Source organism: Cynocephalus volans, chromosome X (assembly GCF_027409185.1).
Source record: "Cynocephalus volans isolate mCynVol1 chromosome X, mCynVol1.pri, whole genome shotgun sequence".
NCBI lineage: Eukaryota > Metazoa > Chordata > Mammalia > Dermoptera > Cynocephalidae > Cynocephalus > Cynocephalus volans.
The window spans coordinates 146,272,169-146,292,988 of record NC_084478.1 but is presented as its reverse complement, the minus strand read 5'-3'; the positions used below and the strand labels follow the sequence as shown (position 1 = coordinate 146,292,988).

Here is a 20,820-nt window from a genome sequence, read left to right as displayed (position 1 = left end):
AGAACATGTGGTATTTCTCTTTCTGTGCCTGACTTGTTTCACTTAATATAATTCTCTCAAGGTCCATCCATGTTGTTGCAAATGGCAGTATTTCATTCGTTTTTATAGCTGAGTAGTATTCCATTGTGTAGATGTACCACATTTTCCGTATCCACTCATCTGATGATGGGCATTTGGGCTGGTTCCAACTCTTGGCTATTGTAAAGAGTGCTGCGATGAACATTGGGGAACAGGTATACCTTCGACTTGATGATTTCCATTCCTCTGGGTATATTCCCAACAGTGGGATGGCTGGGTCGTATGGTAGATCTATTTGCAATTGTTTAAGGAACCTCCATACCATTTTCCATAGAGGCTGCACCATTTTGCAGTCCCACCAACAATGTATGAGAGTTCCTTTTTCTCCGCAGCCTCGCCAGCATTTATCGTTCATAGTCCTTTGGATTTTAGCCATCCTAACTGGGGTTAGATGGTATCTCAATGTGGTTTTGATTTGCATTTCCCGGATGCTGAGTGATGTTGAGCATTTTTTCATATGTCTGTTGGCCATTTGGATATCTTCCTTAGAGAAATGCCTACTTAGCTCTTTTGCCCATTTTTTAATTGGGTTGCTTGTTTTCTTCTTGTAAAGTTGTTTGAGTTCCTTATATATTCTGGATATTAATCCTTTGTCAGATGTATATTTTGCAAATATTTTCTCCCACTCTGTTGGTTGTCTTTTAACTCTTTTAATTGTTTCTTTTGCTGTGCAGAAGCTTTTTAGTTTGATATAATCCCATTTGTTTATTTTTCCTTTGGTTGCCCGTGCTTTTGGGGTCGTATTCATGAAGTCTGTGCCCAGTCCTATTTCCTGAAGTGTTTCTCCTATGTTTTCTTTAAGAAGTTTTATTGTCTCAGGGTGTATATTTAAATCCTTAATCCATTTTGAGTTGATTTTAGTATACGGTGAGAGGTATGGATCTAGTTTCATTCTCCTGCATATCGATATCCAGTTATCCCAGCACCACTTGCTGAAGAGGCAGTCCCTTCCCCAGTGAATAGGCTTGGTGCCTTTGTCAAAGATCAGATGGCAGTAAGTGTGTGGGTTGATTTCTGGATTCTCTATTCTATTCCATTGGTCAGTGTGTCTGTTTTTATGCCAGTACCATACTGTTTTGGTTATTATAGCTTTGTAGTATAGCTTAAAGTCAGGTAGTGTTATGCCTCCAGCTTTATTTTTTTTGCTGAGCATTGCTTTGGCTATTCGTGGTCTTTTATTGTTCCATATAAATGTCTGAATAGTTTTTTCCATTTCTGAGAAAAATGTCTTTGGAATTTTGATGGGGATTGCATTGAATTTGTATATCACTTTGGGTAGTATGGACATTTTCACTATGTTGATTCTTCCAATCCAAGAGCATGGAATATCTTTCCATCTTCTTGTATCCTCTCTAATTTCTCTCAGCAGTGGTTTGTAGTTCTCATTATAGAGATTTTTCACCTCCTTGGTTAACTCAATTCCTAAGTATTTTATTTTTTTGGTGGCTATTGTAAATGGGCAGGCTTTCTTGATTTCTCGTTCTGCATGTTCACTATTGGAGAAAAGAAATGCTACTGATTTTTGTGTGTTGATTTTGTATCCTGCTACTGTGCTGAAATCATTTATCAATTCCAGCAGTTTTTTTGTAGAGGTTTTAGGCTGTTCGATATATAGGATCATGTCATCTGCAAACAGGGACAGTTTGACTTCATCTTTTCCAATCTGGATGCCCTTTATTTCCTTCTCTTCTCTGATTGCTCTGGCTAGTACTTCCAACACTATGTTGAATAGGAGTGGTGAGAGTGGGCATCCTTGTCTAGTGCCTGTTCTTAAAGGAAAAGCTTTCAGCTTTTCCCCATTCAGGATGATATTGGCAGTGGGTTTGTCATATATGGCTTTAATTATGTTGAGATACTTTCCCTCTATACCTAACTTATAGAGGGTCTTTGTCATGAATGAGTGCTGAACTTTATCAAATGCTTTTTCAGCATCTATAGAGATGATCATATGGTCCTTGTGTTTGAGTTTATTAATATGGTGTATCACATTTATTGATTTGCGTATGTTGAACCAACCTTGCATCCCTGGGATGAATCCCACTTGATCGTGATGAATACTTTTTCGTATGTGTTGCTGTATTCTGTTTGCTAGTATTTTAGTGAGGATTTTTGCATCTATATTCATCAAGGATATCGGCCTGTAGTTTTCTTTTTTGGTTATATCTTTACCTGGTTTTGGTATCAGGATGATGTTTGCTTCATAGAATGAGTTTGGGAGATTTGCGTCCGTTTCAATCTTTTGGAATAGTTTGTAAAGAATCGGTGTCAATTCCTCTTTGAATGTTTGGTAAAATTCTGCTGTGAATCCATCTGGTCCTGGGCTTTTCTTTGTTGGGAGCCTTCTGATAACAGCTTCAGTCTCCTTTATTGTTATTGGTCTGTTCAAATTTTCTACATCTTCACGGTTCAGTTTTGGGAGCTTGTGTGTGTCCAGAAATTTATCCATTTCCTCCAGATTTTCAAATTTGTTGGCGTATAGTTGTTTATAGTAGTCTCGAATGATTCCTTGTATTTCAGATGAATCAGTTGTAATATCGCCTTTTTCATTTCTAATTTTTGTTATTTGAATCTTCTCTCTTCTTTTTTTTGTTAGCCATGCTAATGGTTTGTCAATTTTATTTATCTTTTCAAAAAACCAACTTTTTGATTCGTTGATCTTTTGAATTGTTTTTTGGTTTTCAATTTCATTCAGTTCTGCTCTGATCTTAATGATTTCTTTCCGTCTGCTAACTTTAGGATTGGATTGTTCTTGTTTTTCTAGTTCTTTAAGGTGAAGTGTTAGGTTGTTCACTTGCCATCTTTCCATTCTTCTGAAGTGAGCATTTAATGCAATAAATTTTCCCCTCAATACTGCTTTTGCAGTATCCCACAGGTTTTGGTATGATGTATCATTGTTTTCACTAGTTTCAATAAACTTTTTGATTTCCTGCTTGATTTCTTCTTGGACCCATATGTCATTAAGTAGAATGCTGTTTAATTTCCATGTGTTTGTATAGTTTCCAGAGTTTTGTTTGTTATTAATTTCTAGTTTTAATCCATTGTGGTCTGAGAAGATACATGGGATAATTCCAATTTTTTTGAATTTATTGAGACTTGATTTGTGACCTAATATGTGATCTATCCTGGAGAATGATCCATGTGCTGATGAGAAGAATGAATATTCTGAGGTTGTTGGGTGGAATGTTCTGTAGATATCTGCCAATTCCAATTGGTCTAGAGTCTTGTTTAGATCGTGTGTTTCTCTACTGATTCTTTGCCTAGATGATCTGTCTAATATTGACAGTGGAGTGTTCAGGTCCCCTGCTATTATGGTATTAGTGTCTATTTCCTTCTTTAGGTCTAATAGAGTTTGTTTTATAAATCTGGCTGCTCCAACATTGGGTGCGTACATATTTATGATTGTTATGTCTTCTTGATGGATCAGTCCTTTTATCATTAAGTAGTGTCCCTCATTGTCTCTTTTTATGGTTTTTAGTTTAAAGTCTATTTTGTCAGATATAAGAATAGCCACTCCAGCTCGTTTTTCTTTTCTGTTTGCATGGTAAATCTTTTTCCATCCTTTCACTCTTAGTCTGTGTGAATCTTTATGGGTGAGGTGGGTCTCTTGTAGGCAGCATATAGTTGGGTCCTGCTTTTTGATCCAGTCAGCCAGTCTGTGTCTTTTAATTGGGGAATTTAAGCCTTTAACATTAAGAGTTGTTATTGAAAGGTGTTGATTTATTCCTAGCATTTTATTGGTTGTTTGGTTGTCTTAGGTGTCTTTTGTTCCTTGCTTTCTGATTTACTGTTTGGTTTCTTTGTTTGTTGGTTCCTTAGGTTGTAGATAGTGTTTTTGTTAGCTTGTTTTCTCTTCATGAATGCCATTTTTATTGTACTAGCGGGTTTAGATTTTTCTTAGGTTTTTATGGCAGTGGTAGTTATTTTTCAGGAACCAAACCCAGTACTCCCTTGAGGATTTCTTGTAAGGGTGGTCTTGTGGTAGTGAACTCCCGCAGTTTTTGTTTGTCTGAGAAATATACTATTTGCCCCTCATTTCGGAAGGATAGCCTTGCAGGGTAGAGTATTCTTGGCTGGCAATCTTTGTCTTTTAGTATTTTGAAAATATCATCCCATTCCTTTCTAGCTTTTAGGGTTTGTGATGAAAAGTCTGATGTTAACCTGATTGGGGCTCCCTTATAGGTGATTTGACGCTTCTCTCTTGCAGCTTTTAAGATTCTCTCTTTGTCTCTGAGTTTTGCCAATTTGACTATGACATGTCTTGGAGAAGGCCTTTTTGGGTTGAATACGTTTGGAGATCGTTGAGCTTCCTGGATCTGAAGATCTGTGATTTTTCCTATACCTGGGAAGTTTTCTGCCACTATTTTGTTGAATATGTTTTCAATGGAGTCTCCATTTTACTCCCCTTCTGGAATACCCATGACTCGGATATTTGAGCGCTTGAGGTTGTCTGATATCTCTCTCAGATTTTCTTCCATGTCCTTGATTCTTTTTTCTTTCTTTTTGTCTGCTTGTGTTATTTCAAACAGCCCATCTTCAAGTTCAGAGGTTCTCTCTTCAACTTCGACAAGCCTGCTGGTTAAACTCTCCGTTGTGATTTTTATTTCGCTGAATAACTTCTTCAGTTCAGCAAGTTCTGCTACATTTTTTTTCAGGACATTGATTTCCTTGTATATTTCCTCTTTCAGATCCTGTATACTTTTCCTCATTTCATCATGATGTCTAGCTGAGTTTTCTTGTATCTCATTCAGTTTCCTTAGAATTATCACTCGAAATTCCTTGTCAGTTATTTCAAGGGCTTCTTGTTCTATAGGATCTAGAGTATGAGATTTATTAACTTTTGGTGGTGTACTTTCTTGATTTTTTGTATTTCTGGTGTCTTTTTTTTGGTGTTTATTCATTGTGGCAGGGGGTTTCACAGTCCACCGGTTTGAGACTAATGACTAACTAGGATGTTGCTGTGGTTGCCAATTTGGTATGGCTCCCGCCGTGACTGCTCAGTTGGCCTCTAGTGTCTTGTGTGTGTGGTTGCCTCGGGTCTTGGGCTTCTCCGGGGATCCACCTTTCTGGTCAGCTTGTACTCTGCTGGGCTGGTGGATCACGTACCACAGGGTGTGTGATCTCTGTTGAGCTTTCACTTTCTGTACAGGACTTCTCCCCGTTCCGTGTGCTCTGGCCCAGGCTGTTAGATCGTGCAGTGGCGACCCCACTGGGTGTGTGGTTTCTGTCAAGTCTCCGCCTCCCTGGCCGCACGTCTCCCCCCTCTGTGCACACTGTGCTGGGCTGGGGTGTGTCTTCTGCACCCCTCGTCTATCAGCTGGGCCTTCAAGACCTGCTCAGCACCGCCTCGCCCAGGAAGTCTACCAGGTTTCTGCTAGGCACAGACGACCGGTCTCTCTGGGTGCCTTTGTAGCACTGTGTAGATCTTTCTCGGGTCTTGTTCACCTTTGTATCCCCCCGGTATAAACCGAGTCTAGTGCCCGCCTGCAGCCTGCTCTCCGGCAGGTTCAAGCGGACCTGGGAACTCTCCTACCACACTATTCCCAACCAGAAATTCGTTAGGCTTTTTTCCAAACTGGTGGTCGCAGAGATGGTATCTGCCTCCCAGTAACAGGAAGTTTACCGGGGCCGGAGTCCAGGGTGTGGTGGAGTGACAGTCGGCCCGCCCGTACTTCCTAGCCCTCCCAACACTGGTCGGGACGCCCCACACCCCCAGCCCCGCCAGAGAACCGCGGAGGGAGTGGGAGAGGAGGCCGGCCCGCAGGGTCCGGAAAGCCCCGCGCCAGGCCAAGCAAATGGGCTCAGTGATGGCCGAGCAGGGCGGAGCTGCCCGCACCTGGGAAAATGGAGGCAGCACCGGGGCAGTGAGTGGCCTGGTGGTGCAGGCGGGAGCCGCGTGGGCATCCACCCCCCGAACAGAGCTGTGCCAGGGATCACTCACAGTGCTGTGCCAGGTCGGGCGCTCGCTCTGTCTCTGGTTTGTTGCCTTCCGTGTTCTCGGCGCTGCCGCCTCGGGCTGTTCAGTTGCGGCGCCGCTCGGGCGCTCCCAGGAATCTTCTTTAATGCCGGCCTGAAACCTCGAATCCTGAATAGGGCAGCTGGCCGCCTTCAGTGCGGCCCCAGCCTCCGGGATCCTGGCTGCATCCACAGCAGCCCTGGCGCCGTGTTCCCTGTTTCAAGACTCGCTTTTGCAGCTAAGAATCAGTTCTTTTCCTGCTCCACACTTCAAAGCTGTTGCCTGTAAATGAGGCAGCCTCTCCTGCCGGGGGCAAAGTGGCGTTGAGCCCCCACGACCGGCCAGCAGCAGCAGTCCTCCCTTAAGAGATGGCCAGAGGAAGGTCCACAAGTTTCCCGGCTGCCTGAGGCCCAGTGGCCACCTTTTCCACCTCAGCTACTCCGCGCCAGCCGCTGCAGCCGCCGCCATCTTGAAACTTGTCTACAGTTGTTATTCAGTTGTCCCCTGACACTATCAGTCTGAATTAGTTCATGTCTATTGTATTGATATCAGCATTGCCTCTCCTTTCCCTGAATTTGAAATCTATCTGGCCATTTCACAGGAAGTAATCTTAGTCTAGAAATGTACTGGAGACTGTGCCCTGGTAGCTGGAAAGGTGCTCGGAGGTGGTGAATTGTTGCCTGCCACCAGTCTCTTTGCCTGGAGCATGGATTCTGGGCATCCTTCCTACCTTCTCAGCTGGGAAAATGGGCCCTGGAACTATTCTTTGATGTAGTATGTGTGTTTACTCTCACATGTCCCAGCCCTTGAAGGGTAGCTTAAGAAACCCAGTTAGTGAGGCCAAAGTGCCTGTTCTTGTCTAATAGACTAGTAGGTGGGGGAAAACCCCAAAGCCTGTCCGCACTCCTATTCTTTGGGGACTGGAAAAACAGTACTCTTTCTAGCAATAACATTTGAAACAGATACACCGGCCTATCAGACAAATCAGTGGCTTAGCATTGTTTTGTGCTATATATTCTGGAAAGAGTTGTTGATTGGGAAACTTTTTAAAAAAAATTATGAGATGACCGTAATTCTCCCCGTCTAAACTCCAGATTAAAAAAAAAAAATCAGAGGCAGGAAAAACAATTAAAGTTCTCATGCATCAAAGTAATCATTAGTAGAAAAACAAAGTGTGTTCTTTCTGACAATCTCTGCCAGATGGTTGAGATGGCTTATAGTGGAAGAAGAGGCTTAAGTGATGTACATATTATTTCAAAATATAAATATAACCTTGAAGGTTTTTGTTTCTGTTTTGATGGGAGGGGAAGATAGTGTATGCCTGCATAAATTAAGCCTTCTTGAAGGTCAGAGGTCTCTGGAAAGATGGTGAGGTTAGACATTTGAACTCATTTGGGTCACTAAGTGAAGGAGAAGCAAGGTACTAAGATTACTAAAAGTCCTAGACTTGAGTAATCTTCATAACGGTAATAATACCTGTAAGTATTATTATCTCCATTTTACAGATGTGGAAACTGGGGCTAAGAGCTATTAAGCAATTTGCCTAAGGCCACATAACCAGTAAGTGGCAACAAGAAGTTTCTAACTTCAAAGTCATTGCCCTTTTCATTAAGTCACAGTGTCTCCCTTGGAGTCAGAAGATAAAAATAAGCTTTAATAACTCATTAAAATGATCATAGAGAGTTTTAAAAAATATAAAGTGCTGTTAGGAATCTGTACAGTAATGGAGAAATAAACAAAATACCCCAGGAATGGCCCCAAACTTTTATTTGGCAGAAGGCTTCAAATTCCATTGATGTGAAACAATTCTCTGTAGGGACATACTAGGGTGAGTTAATTGTACACTGAGTATTCTATGGCAGCATGGCAGCCTTTCCTATTGCTTCATTAAGAGTTGCACACACACCCTTCAGAGTTCATTCTAGTACTTTTCAGCCTGACATCTAAAGGGGCTGCTACCCTGACAAACACAATCTGGCCAGATGTTATTATTTTGCACTACATTTAATTTCTCCCTGCCAAAGATTTAGACTTCTTTTCCCTGATAAAGATCAGGGGAAATTGTCTGGTATTTACAAAATCCCATCCAGGCATATCTGTTACAATGTTCACTTAGCAAAGTTTATTAGATTATTAGGGCTTTAAACCCTTGGGCTCTTTCGTTATTGAAATTAAAAAAAGAAAAACCCAAACATCTTCAACAAATTTAAGTGGTATAATTAGACCCTGGACTTGTCTTACAGGCATTTTAGAATTATGAAAATGATTTAAATAGTATTTGCTTCCTGAGAAACTTGCTGAGTTTGACAGGGATGAAAGGCAAGTGGTTATTCTCCTTTGGTCTCCTGAGTTAATGGGGAAAATGATATCTGGAACTGAAATAAATTTGCTATAGTTGTATGGCAAAATAACTCCCATAAGTAGTTAGCCATACCACACAGGGCCTCTCCTTTTTGGCCTAGTTAAAATGTAGGCGCTATAGTGTTAGAGGCACATATGGGTCTGTAATTTCCTTGCTCATGAAGTCTACTTAGAGGAAACACTGAACTAGACTCCTTGAGCTCTAAATTTTGCTTATATCCACTATACTAGACATATAAAGGAGGAGGCAGTAATATAAATATTCAGTACTTTCAAGGTATAATCAATTGTAGTTTATAAACACTGTGGTTTTCCTCAAGGGATTTCAATGTGCTTTGCATGCAGTGAGTATATTTTCAGGCATTTCCCGTTGAAACTTGATGGCAACTATTGTTATTTTCTCTACTGTTTGCATGTAGACACGGGAGGGTTGAGACAACCCAACTTAATCAGAATAAGGAGCCAGTAGCTGATCTAGAACCTTAGCTAATAAGATGTATAAGGGACAGAGAAGCTAGAAAAAAGCAGTGTAATTATGCTTTTTTTTTCCTCCCAGAAGTGGGGGCAAATAGCTACTAATTCAGCCACCAAAATTCTGGAACATCACACTTTGCTTCAGAGAGAGGACTATTTAAGAAAATTGAATGGAGGTGTTCATTACATATGCCAACTCGTGTGTTTTCTTCTATTGTATATTTACTTGATGCTAGACTAGGTTTTTAACAAATTGTTACAGCCCAGTTCTTAGAGACTATGTTATGAATGTTACACAATTAAGCAGGATCATAGTCAGGCTTGTTCTTCTTATTTTGAAGGTGGTCAGAAGCCTTTTACGGGAAAACTGTAACAGTGCAAACATATGTTTGTACATTAGATATACAGGCAATAACTGCTGAAATAGCAGAAGTGAACTCAAGGCAGGAGGTAAATATTTTGTAAAAATTAATGGTCTAGAGTGAACTCTCATTAACTTGGACTCTGTTAATTTGAATATTGTGATAATTTGACTTGGACTGAAGTTACTTTCATCTCATTTATGAAGAAAGAATCTGCTAAACAAATTAATAGTGTATATAAGATTGCAGGAAGGCATGTTTAACTTGCTTGAAGGACTTGAGCAAGCCCATTAATTGGGGCTGCTAATTACAATGAGCTTTGCTTATTAAAGCAAACCTGATAGAACTTCTACTTGGAAACACTTTATTAGCAGTGAGTTTGAGTTACTCTAGGTATGGAAAAATAATAAAAGGCAGTGTAGTGTTTAAGAGAATGGATTCTTGAATAAATTGACTTGGACTTGTTACCTGGGGGGGTCTACTTAACCTCTCTAAGCCTCAATTTCCTCATCTCTAAAACAGGGACAATAACAGGACCTAACCTTACATGGTGGTTGTGAGGAGTAAATGATATGATGCATATAAAACTTAAGACAGTGCCTAGTATATAGTAGTGCTCCATAAGTGTTAGCTGGTGTTTGTTATTCTTGAAAAGTAGTTGTAAATCACACTTCACTAACTTATACTGCCCTTTTCTTCACTATTTGTTGAGCTAGCTGTTCCTGAATTTGAATGAGAGGCCATCTGGGGACAGTAGATTAATAAATTTGCCTACCTGTTCTGTGGGCCAAATACACACATGGAAAGGGAAGATCACTGGGTCTAAAGTCTTTTTAGTTTCCTAGGAGGGAAATTCTAACTGGACAGGTTTTATGTTTTTTTCCTAGCATTATAAGCTTAGTTGATCATGAGTTGATGTTGCGACGTTGTCACAGAGCCTGAAAAATACCAACAATTTATACATATGAATATTTTATTATAATATTTCTAGTATTATTTCTCTTCTTCTGTGTATAATTAGTAGGTGTTAGTTTTAGAGGAGAAGTTAGTAAAGTTTGATAAATATAAAACAGAACATAGAATAATCCAGAATCCTAACATCCAGAGACGACCATGGTTAGAGTAGGCTTTCTGACTTTTTCTTTGTGTACACACACTCACACACAGATGTAGATCTTCTTACAAAAATGGAATCATACTGTACACATTAAGAGGAATACTGGTGATAAACCAAAGAGTGTGCATGTTTCCTTCAGTTATTTTCAGGTTTGGCTTAAAATAAGAGTATTAATTTGTAATTATGAGATGGACTTGAACTTGAAAAATTGCATGTAATTTTATTTCTGAGAGTCGTCAGATCTGTTTGGACTTAGACCAATAGAAATTCAGCAGAGAGAAATATGGCTTCAATTATAATTCAGAATGGATGTGTGCGTGTGTGTGCACATGTGTGCACACGCCTGTGCGTGCCGGGTGGAGATTTTTCCCTGCGTGTGGTCTAGTGACAAAAGCATTGCACTGGGAGTAAGTAGACATGGCTTGTGGCCCTGACTCCATTATGACTCACTGGATGACCGTGGGCAATTAATTTCGTTTCTCTGGGCTTTAATTTTCTCATATATCGAATGTAGCATTAGATCGGATAATTTCTACAGCCTTTTGCAGCTCAAAGAGTTTGAGTTTTAAAAAAATCAAACCTGCCTGTCTTCCTGGAAGAACCTGAGGCTCTGTGGATATCTTCCTAAAGAGAGGAGGGGTGATGAATCACAACGGCTTCTGTGGCACCAGATAGACCAAAGGCTATAATTTTTAGCCTATCAGGTGTTTGACTTTTGAAAGTGCTAAATTCTCCATTAGGAGTAAATGTGGAAGCTCCAGGTTATTTATCGTTATTTACAGTTTCCATTCGTAACTGTCAGTGTCAAAGGCTCTGTCGACATAACTGCGTCAATCAGGTTAGCTTTAATCAGTTTTGTGGCGGCAAAGTCACAAATATATCAAATAGCCAGTCATAATGCAGGAGTCCTCTAAAGCCCGACTGAATTATTTATTTTGTTATGATGAAAATGTCTGGGCTTTATTGGGTTTTCTTTGAAGAACCTGATTTGGCTTGAAGTCTAGAAGATAAAAGATCAGTGATTGTCTCTCAGATTTTTATTCTGTCTTCCTTCAAGGCTTTTCATTTTTCACAAGCTGTTGTTAGCACTTTTAAGTCAAGGTGAGAGAGCTGTGATATTTTTTATCCTACGGGTTTAAGCATATGTGAAAAACTTTTACCTTTGATTTCTTGTCCTGTTTCTGTCGTGTGGAAGCTGTGTGACCTTTAGCTAATCACTTAACTTGTCTGAGCCTCATTTTGTTCATCTATAGAATAGGGATAATCCTTAGTCTTACCTTAATCTCAAATTGTTAAGAGACTCAAGATCATGCTTTAGGTGCCACACAAATGTGAGGTTTTATTAGTTTCATTCAGTCTAGTGCTATTATTTAGGCCTTCTGTAGGTAGGTGTGACTTGATATAATAGATATGGTCCTGAAAAGTTAGGTGGAAGTCAGTTTTGCAAATCAAAACTCTTCTATGTCCTACATGATACCCTGATATATTACCACAGAAAATTTTGTCCTCCAGAGGTCATAAAAATAATTAAAGGATTCAATGAACTTAAAATCATATACAACTGACAAATGAACAATTTTCAAGTAAAACATGAGCACTGCAAGTCATTAAATACAATGCTAAAAATATAGTTCCAGAGACTCTGAAGAGAGAAATAATTCATCTTGCTTCAAAAACGCTCAGGGCCTTTTGGGGGGTGGGTTGTGGTGGAGGGGTGAGCAGCTGGCAGTGGGAGGTCAGGGAGAGAAGACTATGAGAGGAAAAAGACATTTAAAATATAGCTGTCCTGCACAATTCTTTCTGTCAGTCATGTAGCTATTTCCAACCCCTGTCACACACTTATTATTCCTTTCCCAGACATCTTTAATACAGACGGTGAAACTGTAGTAGAAATGTGCCTTTGTACTTACAAGAAAGTTGTATGGCCTCTTCAAGAATCACTTTTGTTTTCTTTTTTTTACCAAGCCATTCAGAGTCCCTGATTACTAGCATAGCAGGAAAGATAAATACCTAGCGCCAAAGCAAAACACAAAGGAAGCAAGATTAGAAAATTGAGAACTGTGGAGGGAGAACATTTGAGTATAGTAACATTGGTCAGTAGTAGGAAGGAAGCGCTTTAGGTTTACCTGCTGAAATATCTCGTGTTTAAGTTGAGTCATGGCTAATTAACTTTCATGTGTTAAAGCAAGTTTGCATGTACTGAGCACGCACTGAGAGTGACGTTTATTGAAAATTTAAGAGTTAAGAGTTAGGCATTTCCTATTCCTGTTGTGACTGAAGCTGTGCTCCCAGTAGAGATTTTTCACCTCCTTCTTGTTGCAAGGCCTTTGGGAAGCTCAGCCCATGGAGAAGCCTTAGCGTCAGAACATGTAGATGTAGAACCGAGCCCGTGGCGCACTCGGGAGAGTGCGGTGCTGGGAGCGCGGCGACGCTCCGCGCGGGTTTGGATTCTATATGGGTAATGGCCGGTGCACTCACTGGCTGAGTGCCGGTCACAACAAAGACAAGAAAAAAAAAAAAAAAAAAAGAACATGTAGATGCAGTTCCAACATGGTCATTTTCTAGCGCTGAGACCTGCAACAAGCTATCTGAACCCCTGAGGGACCCTTTCCCAAACCTGCAGGTTAGGCTAGATCTTCTTGCCACTCCGCCCAGGCACTATCCGGCCTGCCCCCAACTCTATGCTCTCTTCTAGTTTGGTCTTAGCACTTACCAAACTAGGGATGATGTGCTTTGGATGGGGTGGAGGATGTGTGTCCCCTTCGCTGGATTGAAATCAACTCCAGGGTCTGTTTTGAGTTCATCTCTGTATCTCTGCCCCCTTTGCTCAGCGTTGGGGGGGTAGATACACATAGTAGATTTTCCATAGATGTTTGGGGGACTTTACTGAATTTCTCTAAACCTTGGATCTCTCTTCTATAAAATGGAGCTACTACATGTCTGGTCTGTATTGATTATGAGAGTTTGAAGATATGTTTATAAAATTGCATATTAAACCAAACAGTACTCTATGCACACTTACGTAAGGGGCTCTCACTAATTAGAGTTGTTATGTGTAATTTACATTTTAAAATACAAGGATGTCTTCTCATAGGGAGTTTGGGCAAATTAACCTTCCTGACGTACAGTTTCTTTGTCTGTCCAAGGAGATGAGTAGACTAGCACTTAACTGGGATCCGTGGATGGGTTGCAGTGCATCCTCAAAGCTCCTGAAACTGTATGTAAACTTTTTTGTGTATGTGACTTTTAAAAAATTAATTTATTTTAATAGGCACATTGTAATTGTACATATTTTGGGGGCACAATTTGATGTTTTGATACATATATATGTTGTATAGTGTTACCTTTTTTTCTGGAGAGACAGCACATAGTTTAAATCAGATACTTAAAGGGGCCTATGCCTCCCAAACAGTTAAGAACCACAGGGCTAGCCAATCTCTAAAACTCCATTCAGCTCTAATTTGATTTTATGAAAATCCTAGTCTGAACAAATAGATTCAAATTTATGATTATTTAATGGACTCAAATAAGTAGTCTCAGTTATTTTAATAGCACTAAACTCAGGATTCTCAGATTTAATAATATCCATTTAGATACTGATTGCTGGCACGTTCTGCTACCACTCAGATTTCTACTTGGTTTGAAGGAAGAACTATTATTTTGGATGTTGCCTCCCATCTCCTTTCTCAAACATAGTTATTTTGTCCTCACCTGTGTTGCTTTTAAGAGGAGCTGGTTTTTGATCTGCAGAATTAGAAGCTTTACCCATATGTTTGTCAACTGAGTGTAATGAATATCTTTTAAAGAAATCAAATAGCAATAGCAAAGCTATAGCCCAGTAGAAGCATTAAGGTAGTTGCAGCATTTAGAAATCCAGCTGTGTTTGTTCTGATCATAATGAGGCTACTGTATACCATTTAGTTCTCTTGGGAAGTGATACAGTTAAAATCCCACCATCTGTAGAAATAGCAAGTTTATTCACTCAGTTGTGTACACTGAGCTTTCTATTTTAATAAAGAAAGTTGGGATACGACTATCAGATTAAGAAATGGGCAATTTTTACAGTGAATAGAGGGAAGAAGGAAGTGGTCCTCTAGTATGTTTTAGAATCCTATTCGTTGCTAATATTAGGAGAAGGCTGCCAACAATGTGAGTTGGCTCACCCTGACTTTTGGGAAGGGAGCATTCTCCAACTAATCACTTAGAGCAGTATTGGGGGGAGGGTTAAAAACACACCACAGAATAAGAGGTAGAAGATCGAGTTTTTATTCATGGCTCTGCCACGAAGCAGATAGTATAATATCAGGCAAGTATTTTCCTGATGCTAAGCCTTTTGGGCTAGCTGTCATCTAGGGGCCCCTTCCAGGGCTGTTGTAATTGTCATTAATAATAATAATAATAATAGTGAGAGTTTTCATTTATTGTCTACTATGTGCCACTATGCTACAGGTTTTTAAGTAAAATTATTTAATCCTTCAAGTAATCCAGTTAGGTAGGTAGTATTATTTCCAGTAACTTGTTCCAGTACTCTACCATCTGCCCACTCCTTCCTGATTTCTTTTTCTCCCATAGCCATTGGTCACTGTGTCCTGTTGATTATACCTCTTCTCCATCACTACAATCACTGTTCCGATTACAGCCCTCAGCTCTAGCCTGACTTTTTTTTTTTTTTTGTGACTATTACAAGTTTATTTAACAAAAAGTCTAATATGAAAATGTACATGACCTGATTTTTACACCATAGTAAAAACAGGCCCTTTGGTGAGGGGACATGGATTTCTCCACTGAACAGCCATTATTTATACTTGTTCTAAGGCTTCTAACTTGATGGTCCTATTTCCTTGTATTACCACCATTCCATTATCGTTCTGTTGCCCACTAGTCACCATCTCCACACATTCATCTATCACAAGATTCATAAAGGGATCATATCCCCACAATATTCCTTGGACATGTCTGCCACCATTTAATTTCAATGATAACTTCTTGTCCATAAATTTTTTCAATTCAGGAGGGTGAGCTTTGCTCATGGTGGTCCCCAGGACACCTTTCCTGACCAGCCCCTCTATTGGGTTAGGTTACTCTCTCTTGTGTTCCATAGTACCTTGTGTATCCCTAGTCTGCTTCATTAAAAATAATAATATCCAATATTTAATGAGTGCCTACTATGTACCGAGTACCATTTCAGGCTCATTACATGCATTAACTTATTGAATCCTCACAACAACCCTCTGAAATAGATACTATTAGTACCATGTTTTACAGATGTTCAGTAACTTACCCATGACCGCAGTTATTACACGGCATTGCTGGAATTTGAACCCCAGACGCTCTTACTTGATCTCAGCCTCTGCTCTATACAATCTTTTGCCTCAAGTACTACCTTCACCAGGAAGTGTTCTATGGTTCTTTCTTAAATTACTTTTTTTTTTTTTTATGTGACCGGTAAGGGGATCGTAACCCTTGGCTTGGTGTCGTCCGCACCGCGCTCAGCCAGTGAGCACACCAGCCATCCTTATGTAGGATCCGAACCCGCGGCCTCGGCGCTCGCAGCGCCGCACTCTCCCGAGTGAGCCATGGGGTCGGCCCTTAAATTACTTTTTAAAATAATTTAGATATTTAGAAATCCAAATTAAAGTTTGAAGCTGAAGTTGAAAATGAACAGTTCTCAGGCATTCTTGATACACTTGACATAATAAAAATGACCCTGGGATTAGATAATCCTACGCTAAATGCGTTAAAATATTTCTACTTTCATGAGACATATGGTTCCTATTTTCCAGGTAGGAAAACCAAGGATAGAGTGATGTGAAATGACTTGCCTAAATCAGGGTTTCTCGATCTCAGCACTGTTGACATTTGGGCTAGGTCATTCTTTGTTGTGGGGCTGTCCTGTGTATTGTAGAATGTTTACCAGCATCCCTGGCCTCTTCCCACTAGATGCCAGGAGTATCTCCCCCCAGTTGTGACAATAAAGAATGTCAATAGACATTGTCAGATGTCTCTCAGGGGGCAAATTTACCTTCCATTGAAAATTACTGGCTTGATTGAAGTCTTATGCTGGCAAGTGGTGGTTTGAAAACTGGCCTTCTAACTCTAAATCCAGTTCTCTTTCTATTTCTGAGTTGGCTCCTGTTCTCATTCTGATGAGGAAAACTGTGGTCTGTGAGATACTTTGTATGTTAATCTTTCTCTCACAAAGGCTCTTTTTTTTTTTTTTTTGTCAGTTCTTCATCTTTTGCTTTTTTAAATTTCTTTATCGTGAATTTTTTGATCCACTTTTTAATTTTTTAAAAATTTTATCATTATGCAATGTATATAGTGTGGAAATTGTATGTGACTAACCAAAGAGGAGCTCACAAATGGTTTACTGGTGTGCTTTGTTGATTGAATCCAGTTATTCGATGCTGCCTGATTTTCGTTTCCTAAACGACGTTTGTATGTGCATGTTATCTGGGTGGATTTGATAGGAAAGGACATGTGTGTCAAGGTTTTTTTATTGCTCTTGGGCTTCTGTGAATCAACACTTTGATTTTACTGAGCTCCTGTTTGCCAGATAGAGAATAAAACAGTGGTTACCAGGATCAGGGTGGGTGAGGGGAGGACATGGGGAGATGTAGGTCAAAGGATACAAAGTAGCAAATGTGTCAGATGAACAAGTTGAAAGATTTAATGTACAAAATGAGGACTATAGTTAATAGCAGTATATTATATTCATGACTTTTGTTAAATGAGTAGATTATAGCCGTTCTTGCCATGGGAGGAAATGGGTAACTAAGTAAGACGATTGATATGTTAATTTGTTGCACTATAGTAACCATTTTACTATATATGTGTCTTAAAACATCATATTGTTTACATTAAGTATACATAATAAAATTTATTTTAAAAAAGAAATTCAGTGTAAAAAGTGAAAGTCCCCCATTTATCCCTCACTTTCTGTCTCATTGATTTAGTTAACTGTAAACATTGTACAGTTTGTTTGTAACCTTCTGAACCTTCTCCCATGTATTTGTGTAGATACACACACACTCACTGCTCACTCACTCACAAACACACAGTTCTTTTCCTACATAAATGGGATCATACCATACATATTGTTTTGCATAATACCTTTTCACTTCATATGTCTTTGGCATCTTTCAAAATGAGTACTTAGGCTGGCTGGTTAGCTCAGTTAGTTAGAGCACAGCCTTGTAACACTAAGGTCAAGGATTTGGATCCCTGTACTGGCCAGCCTCCAAAAAAAGAAAAACAAAAACAAAAAACAAAACAAAACAAAAAACTAAACCGAAATTGAATTTTGCTGTGAATCAAAACAAGTACTTAAAGACCTTGTCATTTTTAAAAACTGCTGCATGATATTCCCATCCATCTACTCCCCTATAGGCAAACACTTATTTAGTGTTCTTTAGTTTTTCTTTTCTCTTACACAAAGTGCTGAAGAAATATCTTTATTCATACCTTTTCGTGCACTTGAAAGACAATCCCTGGAGCAGAACCACCTAGAAGTAGGAATGTTGGGTTCAGGACAAGGTTTCCAGGGGCAACAGCCAGTATTACACTCTGCTGCCTCCCAATGTGCAGAAAGAGCCAGTACTTTCCATAGCTCACTGGGGAACCACCTAAGTGATCACTCCAAAGGACTCGACCCTGAGCAGTCTGCCTACGAAACTGTGTTCTTTTCAGTGTGCCAGAAGCCAAGGAATACCAAGCTCCAGGCTGAGCCTGGTTAAGCTACCTCGAGCAGAAGACCTGATTTCTACTATAATATTGCAGGCTCGAATTTGAGGGGTGTTTTGGGTCAGATACCTCAAACTTCATTTTTCTGTTACTGTCCGCCAGTCAACAACTATTTAGTGAGCGCTGACTGTATGCCAGGCACTCCTGGGCACTTTCAGACATGCACATGGTAGTATTCAGCTGTACTCCTCAAATATTTAGGTCAGTCTGTCTGTGGACATGATCTATCTGTGTTATTTTTGTGTCTTAATTAAGGACTCAGAGAAGAAATGCTTTGTTTTGCTTCAGGTTCCGTTTCAATTATATTTCACAAATAATCTTCTTAAAGTGGGTTAGTTCCTTGTTTGTTTTTTGTCTCTATCCATATAAATCACTCTCTCTATAGAAAAACACAAATTCTGTTTTCACAGAAGGCAGGGAAATAAGTTGTTTACACATCACCATTTGACTCCCTTCACCCCTGTCCTCCTTACAAACATTTCAGCCACCCAAGTGAAGTTTGTTTAAACTCCCAAGCCATCCATGCAAACAAGACCCCTACCGCTAAGGAGTTGGGGCGGGGGGAGAAAGGACTGGGATAATCTGCTCCATCCCTCATTCTTTCTACCGGGTTCAGAATATTTCTTATTCATGTGTTAATTAACTACCCAGAGGTTTGGCTTTAGTTCTGTGTTCTTTTTTCAGTTCTGTAAATTAGGAAGGTGGTTTCATAATGTCACAGCATCTCAAAGTCAATAGGGAGCTTTAGAGGCCATCAGATGCAACCCTCCTACCTCTGTGTGACTCTTGTATACAACATATTCTGGGTGAGTGATCATTTGGTTTTGGAGTAAAAACCTGTTCTGATCAGGAATCCACACCTTAAGAGGCAGCTGTTTAACTTTTGGTCAACTTTAACTGCTAGTTCTTATGTTTATTGGGCCAAAATCAGTCTCCATGTAACTCTTTCACCATACTGGTGGACAGACTTTTACCTGGTGATTATCCTCCTAAATAGTGGTACTCAGCATTTCCCAGTGCGGAGCACAGGGTAGCGATCACCCCCTATGGTCTACATACTACGTATACTCTTATCGAGGCAGCAAACCTAACAGCCACTCACTATTGAGTAAGTGAGTGTTGAACTTAACAGTCAAGCAAAACTCTCCAAACCATTATCCTTCATCCCACATTACCCTTCATCCCACATTTGGGGTTTTGGTTTTATAGTAATATATCTTGTTAAATTTGAGCCCAAATTCTAGGGTCTCAAAATGGGTTAACCGTTCCTCCCAGCTTCATATAATTTGAAAGTTGATCAGTATACCATTTATGCCATCATACCAGTCATTGATAAAAATGCCGAGCAGAGCAGATCTCTTAGGTTCCCCATTAGAGATTTCCTTTTCCATTGACATTAATCTATTAGGTAGCACCTTTGTGTACAGCATTAAATCAGTGAAGGGACTAGCCAGTGCTATTCTTTGCAATTCAGAGCAGCCTGTCTTGGACATGACTGTTCACTTTGTCCTAGGCTCTCTTGAAATCCAGAAGCAGAATGTCCACTGTATTCCTGTGGTTTTCATCTCAGTACTCCCACCATAAAAGGAAATTAGGTTAGTCTGGCATGACTTGTTCTTATGAAACTATCCTGAAACTATCCCAGCTTCTTGTGATTGCCTCTTCCTTTTTGAAATGCTCACAAATCTGCTTGATGATGTGTTCTGCGATCTTGCTTGGGATTGATGTTAGACTGTGAGATTATTATTTGTGACAACCGCCTTCTTTTTTTTAGGAATATGGAAATTAGACTGGCTTTGTTTTTGGTCAGCTCCGCCACCTCCCCCACACATGTTTCCACAAATACGTACTCCTCTCTTTGTCACTTTCCCACCCCTGAACTCTCTCCTTCTCATTCACTCAGAACACTGCCCTCAGTTTTCCTAGGAGAGAGTTACTTAGTGTGGTAATGGGTGCTAATGGGCTAACATGTTTCCAACAATGAGTGATCTATTTGCTTTTTGAGCAGGACCTAAGTCCCAACATGTGATTAAAATGGTGGTAATTTTGGGCACCATGGCAAGTTATTAATGTAGTGTGGGCAGCTAAAAACCTTTTGTTTCCTTTCAAATAGGTGGCTGCCCATTTAGACTCCATGTATGGCTTTCTGCCAATTGTGTTGGAGGTGATTTCAAGCCAAATTGATTGGCTAATTGCTTGTGGTCATCAGGCTTTTCAGCTGCCCGTGTAGCATCCTTGGAGGTAATTAGTACTTCCAAAATTGGGGCGAATTGGAGTTATTCATGATCATGGCTTTTGGAGTGGGAGCAGGGACTGTACTAGCTTCTAGTTTTTTTTTTTTTTTTGTCTTTTTGTGACCGGCACTCAGCCAGTGAGTGCACCGGCCATTCCTATATAGGATCCGAACCCGCGGCGGGAGCGTTGCCGCGCTCCCAGCGCCGCACTCTCCTGAGTGCGCCACGGGCTCGGCCCTAGCTTCTAGTTTTGAGTGAATCATTTTTACTTTAAAGTGATTACTGAGGGCTGATGAGTTTCTTTAACAACTTTTAAAAATCCATTGTGGAGGAGTTTGATATGCCTTCTAAAGTGGCCATTTGGGTTCTATATATTGTACAATAGACTCATTGGTAGGGAATAGCTTCAAAAGTGTTGAGCATTTTCTAAAAGTGACTGGAATTTCAATGCAGCCCTGTACCAGCACACATATAGAATATTTTTCAGCCAAGTAGTAT

General features: G+C 40.0%; 2 protein-coding genes across 4 annotated transcripts in view; one reads left to right on the top strand and one right to left on the bottom strand.

Moving 5' to 3' along the window:
* The window catches only part of GPC3 (glypican 3), a 423,767-nt gene that overhangs the window by 41,950 nt on the left and 360,997 nt on the right, over window positions 1-20,820 (top strand). The gene's annotated exons all lie outside the window — the stretch shown is intronic.
* Window positions 15,145-15,375, bottom strand: LOC134366554 (small nuclear ribonucleoprotein G-like). The gene has a single exon (XM_063082924.1). It carries the CDS (start codon window positions 15,373-15,375, stop codon window positions 15,145-15,147), a length of 231 nt encoding a protein of 76 aa, XP_062938994.1.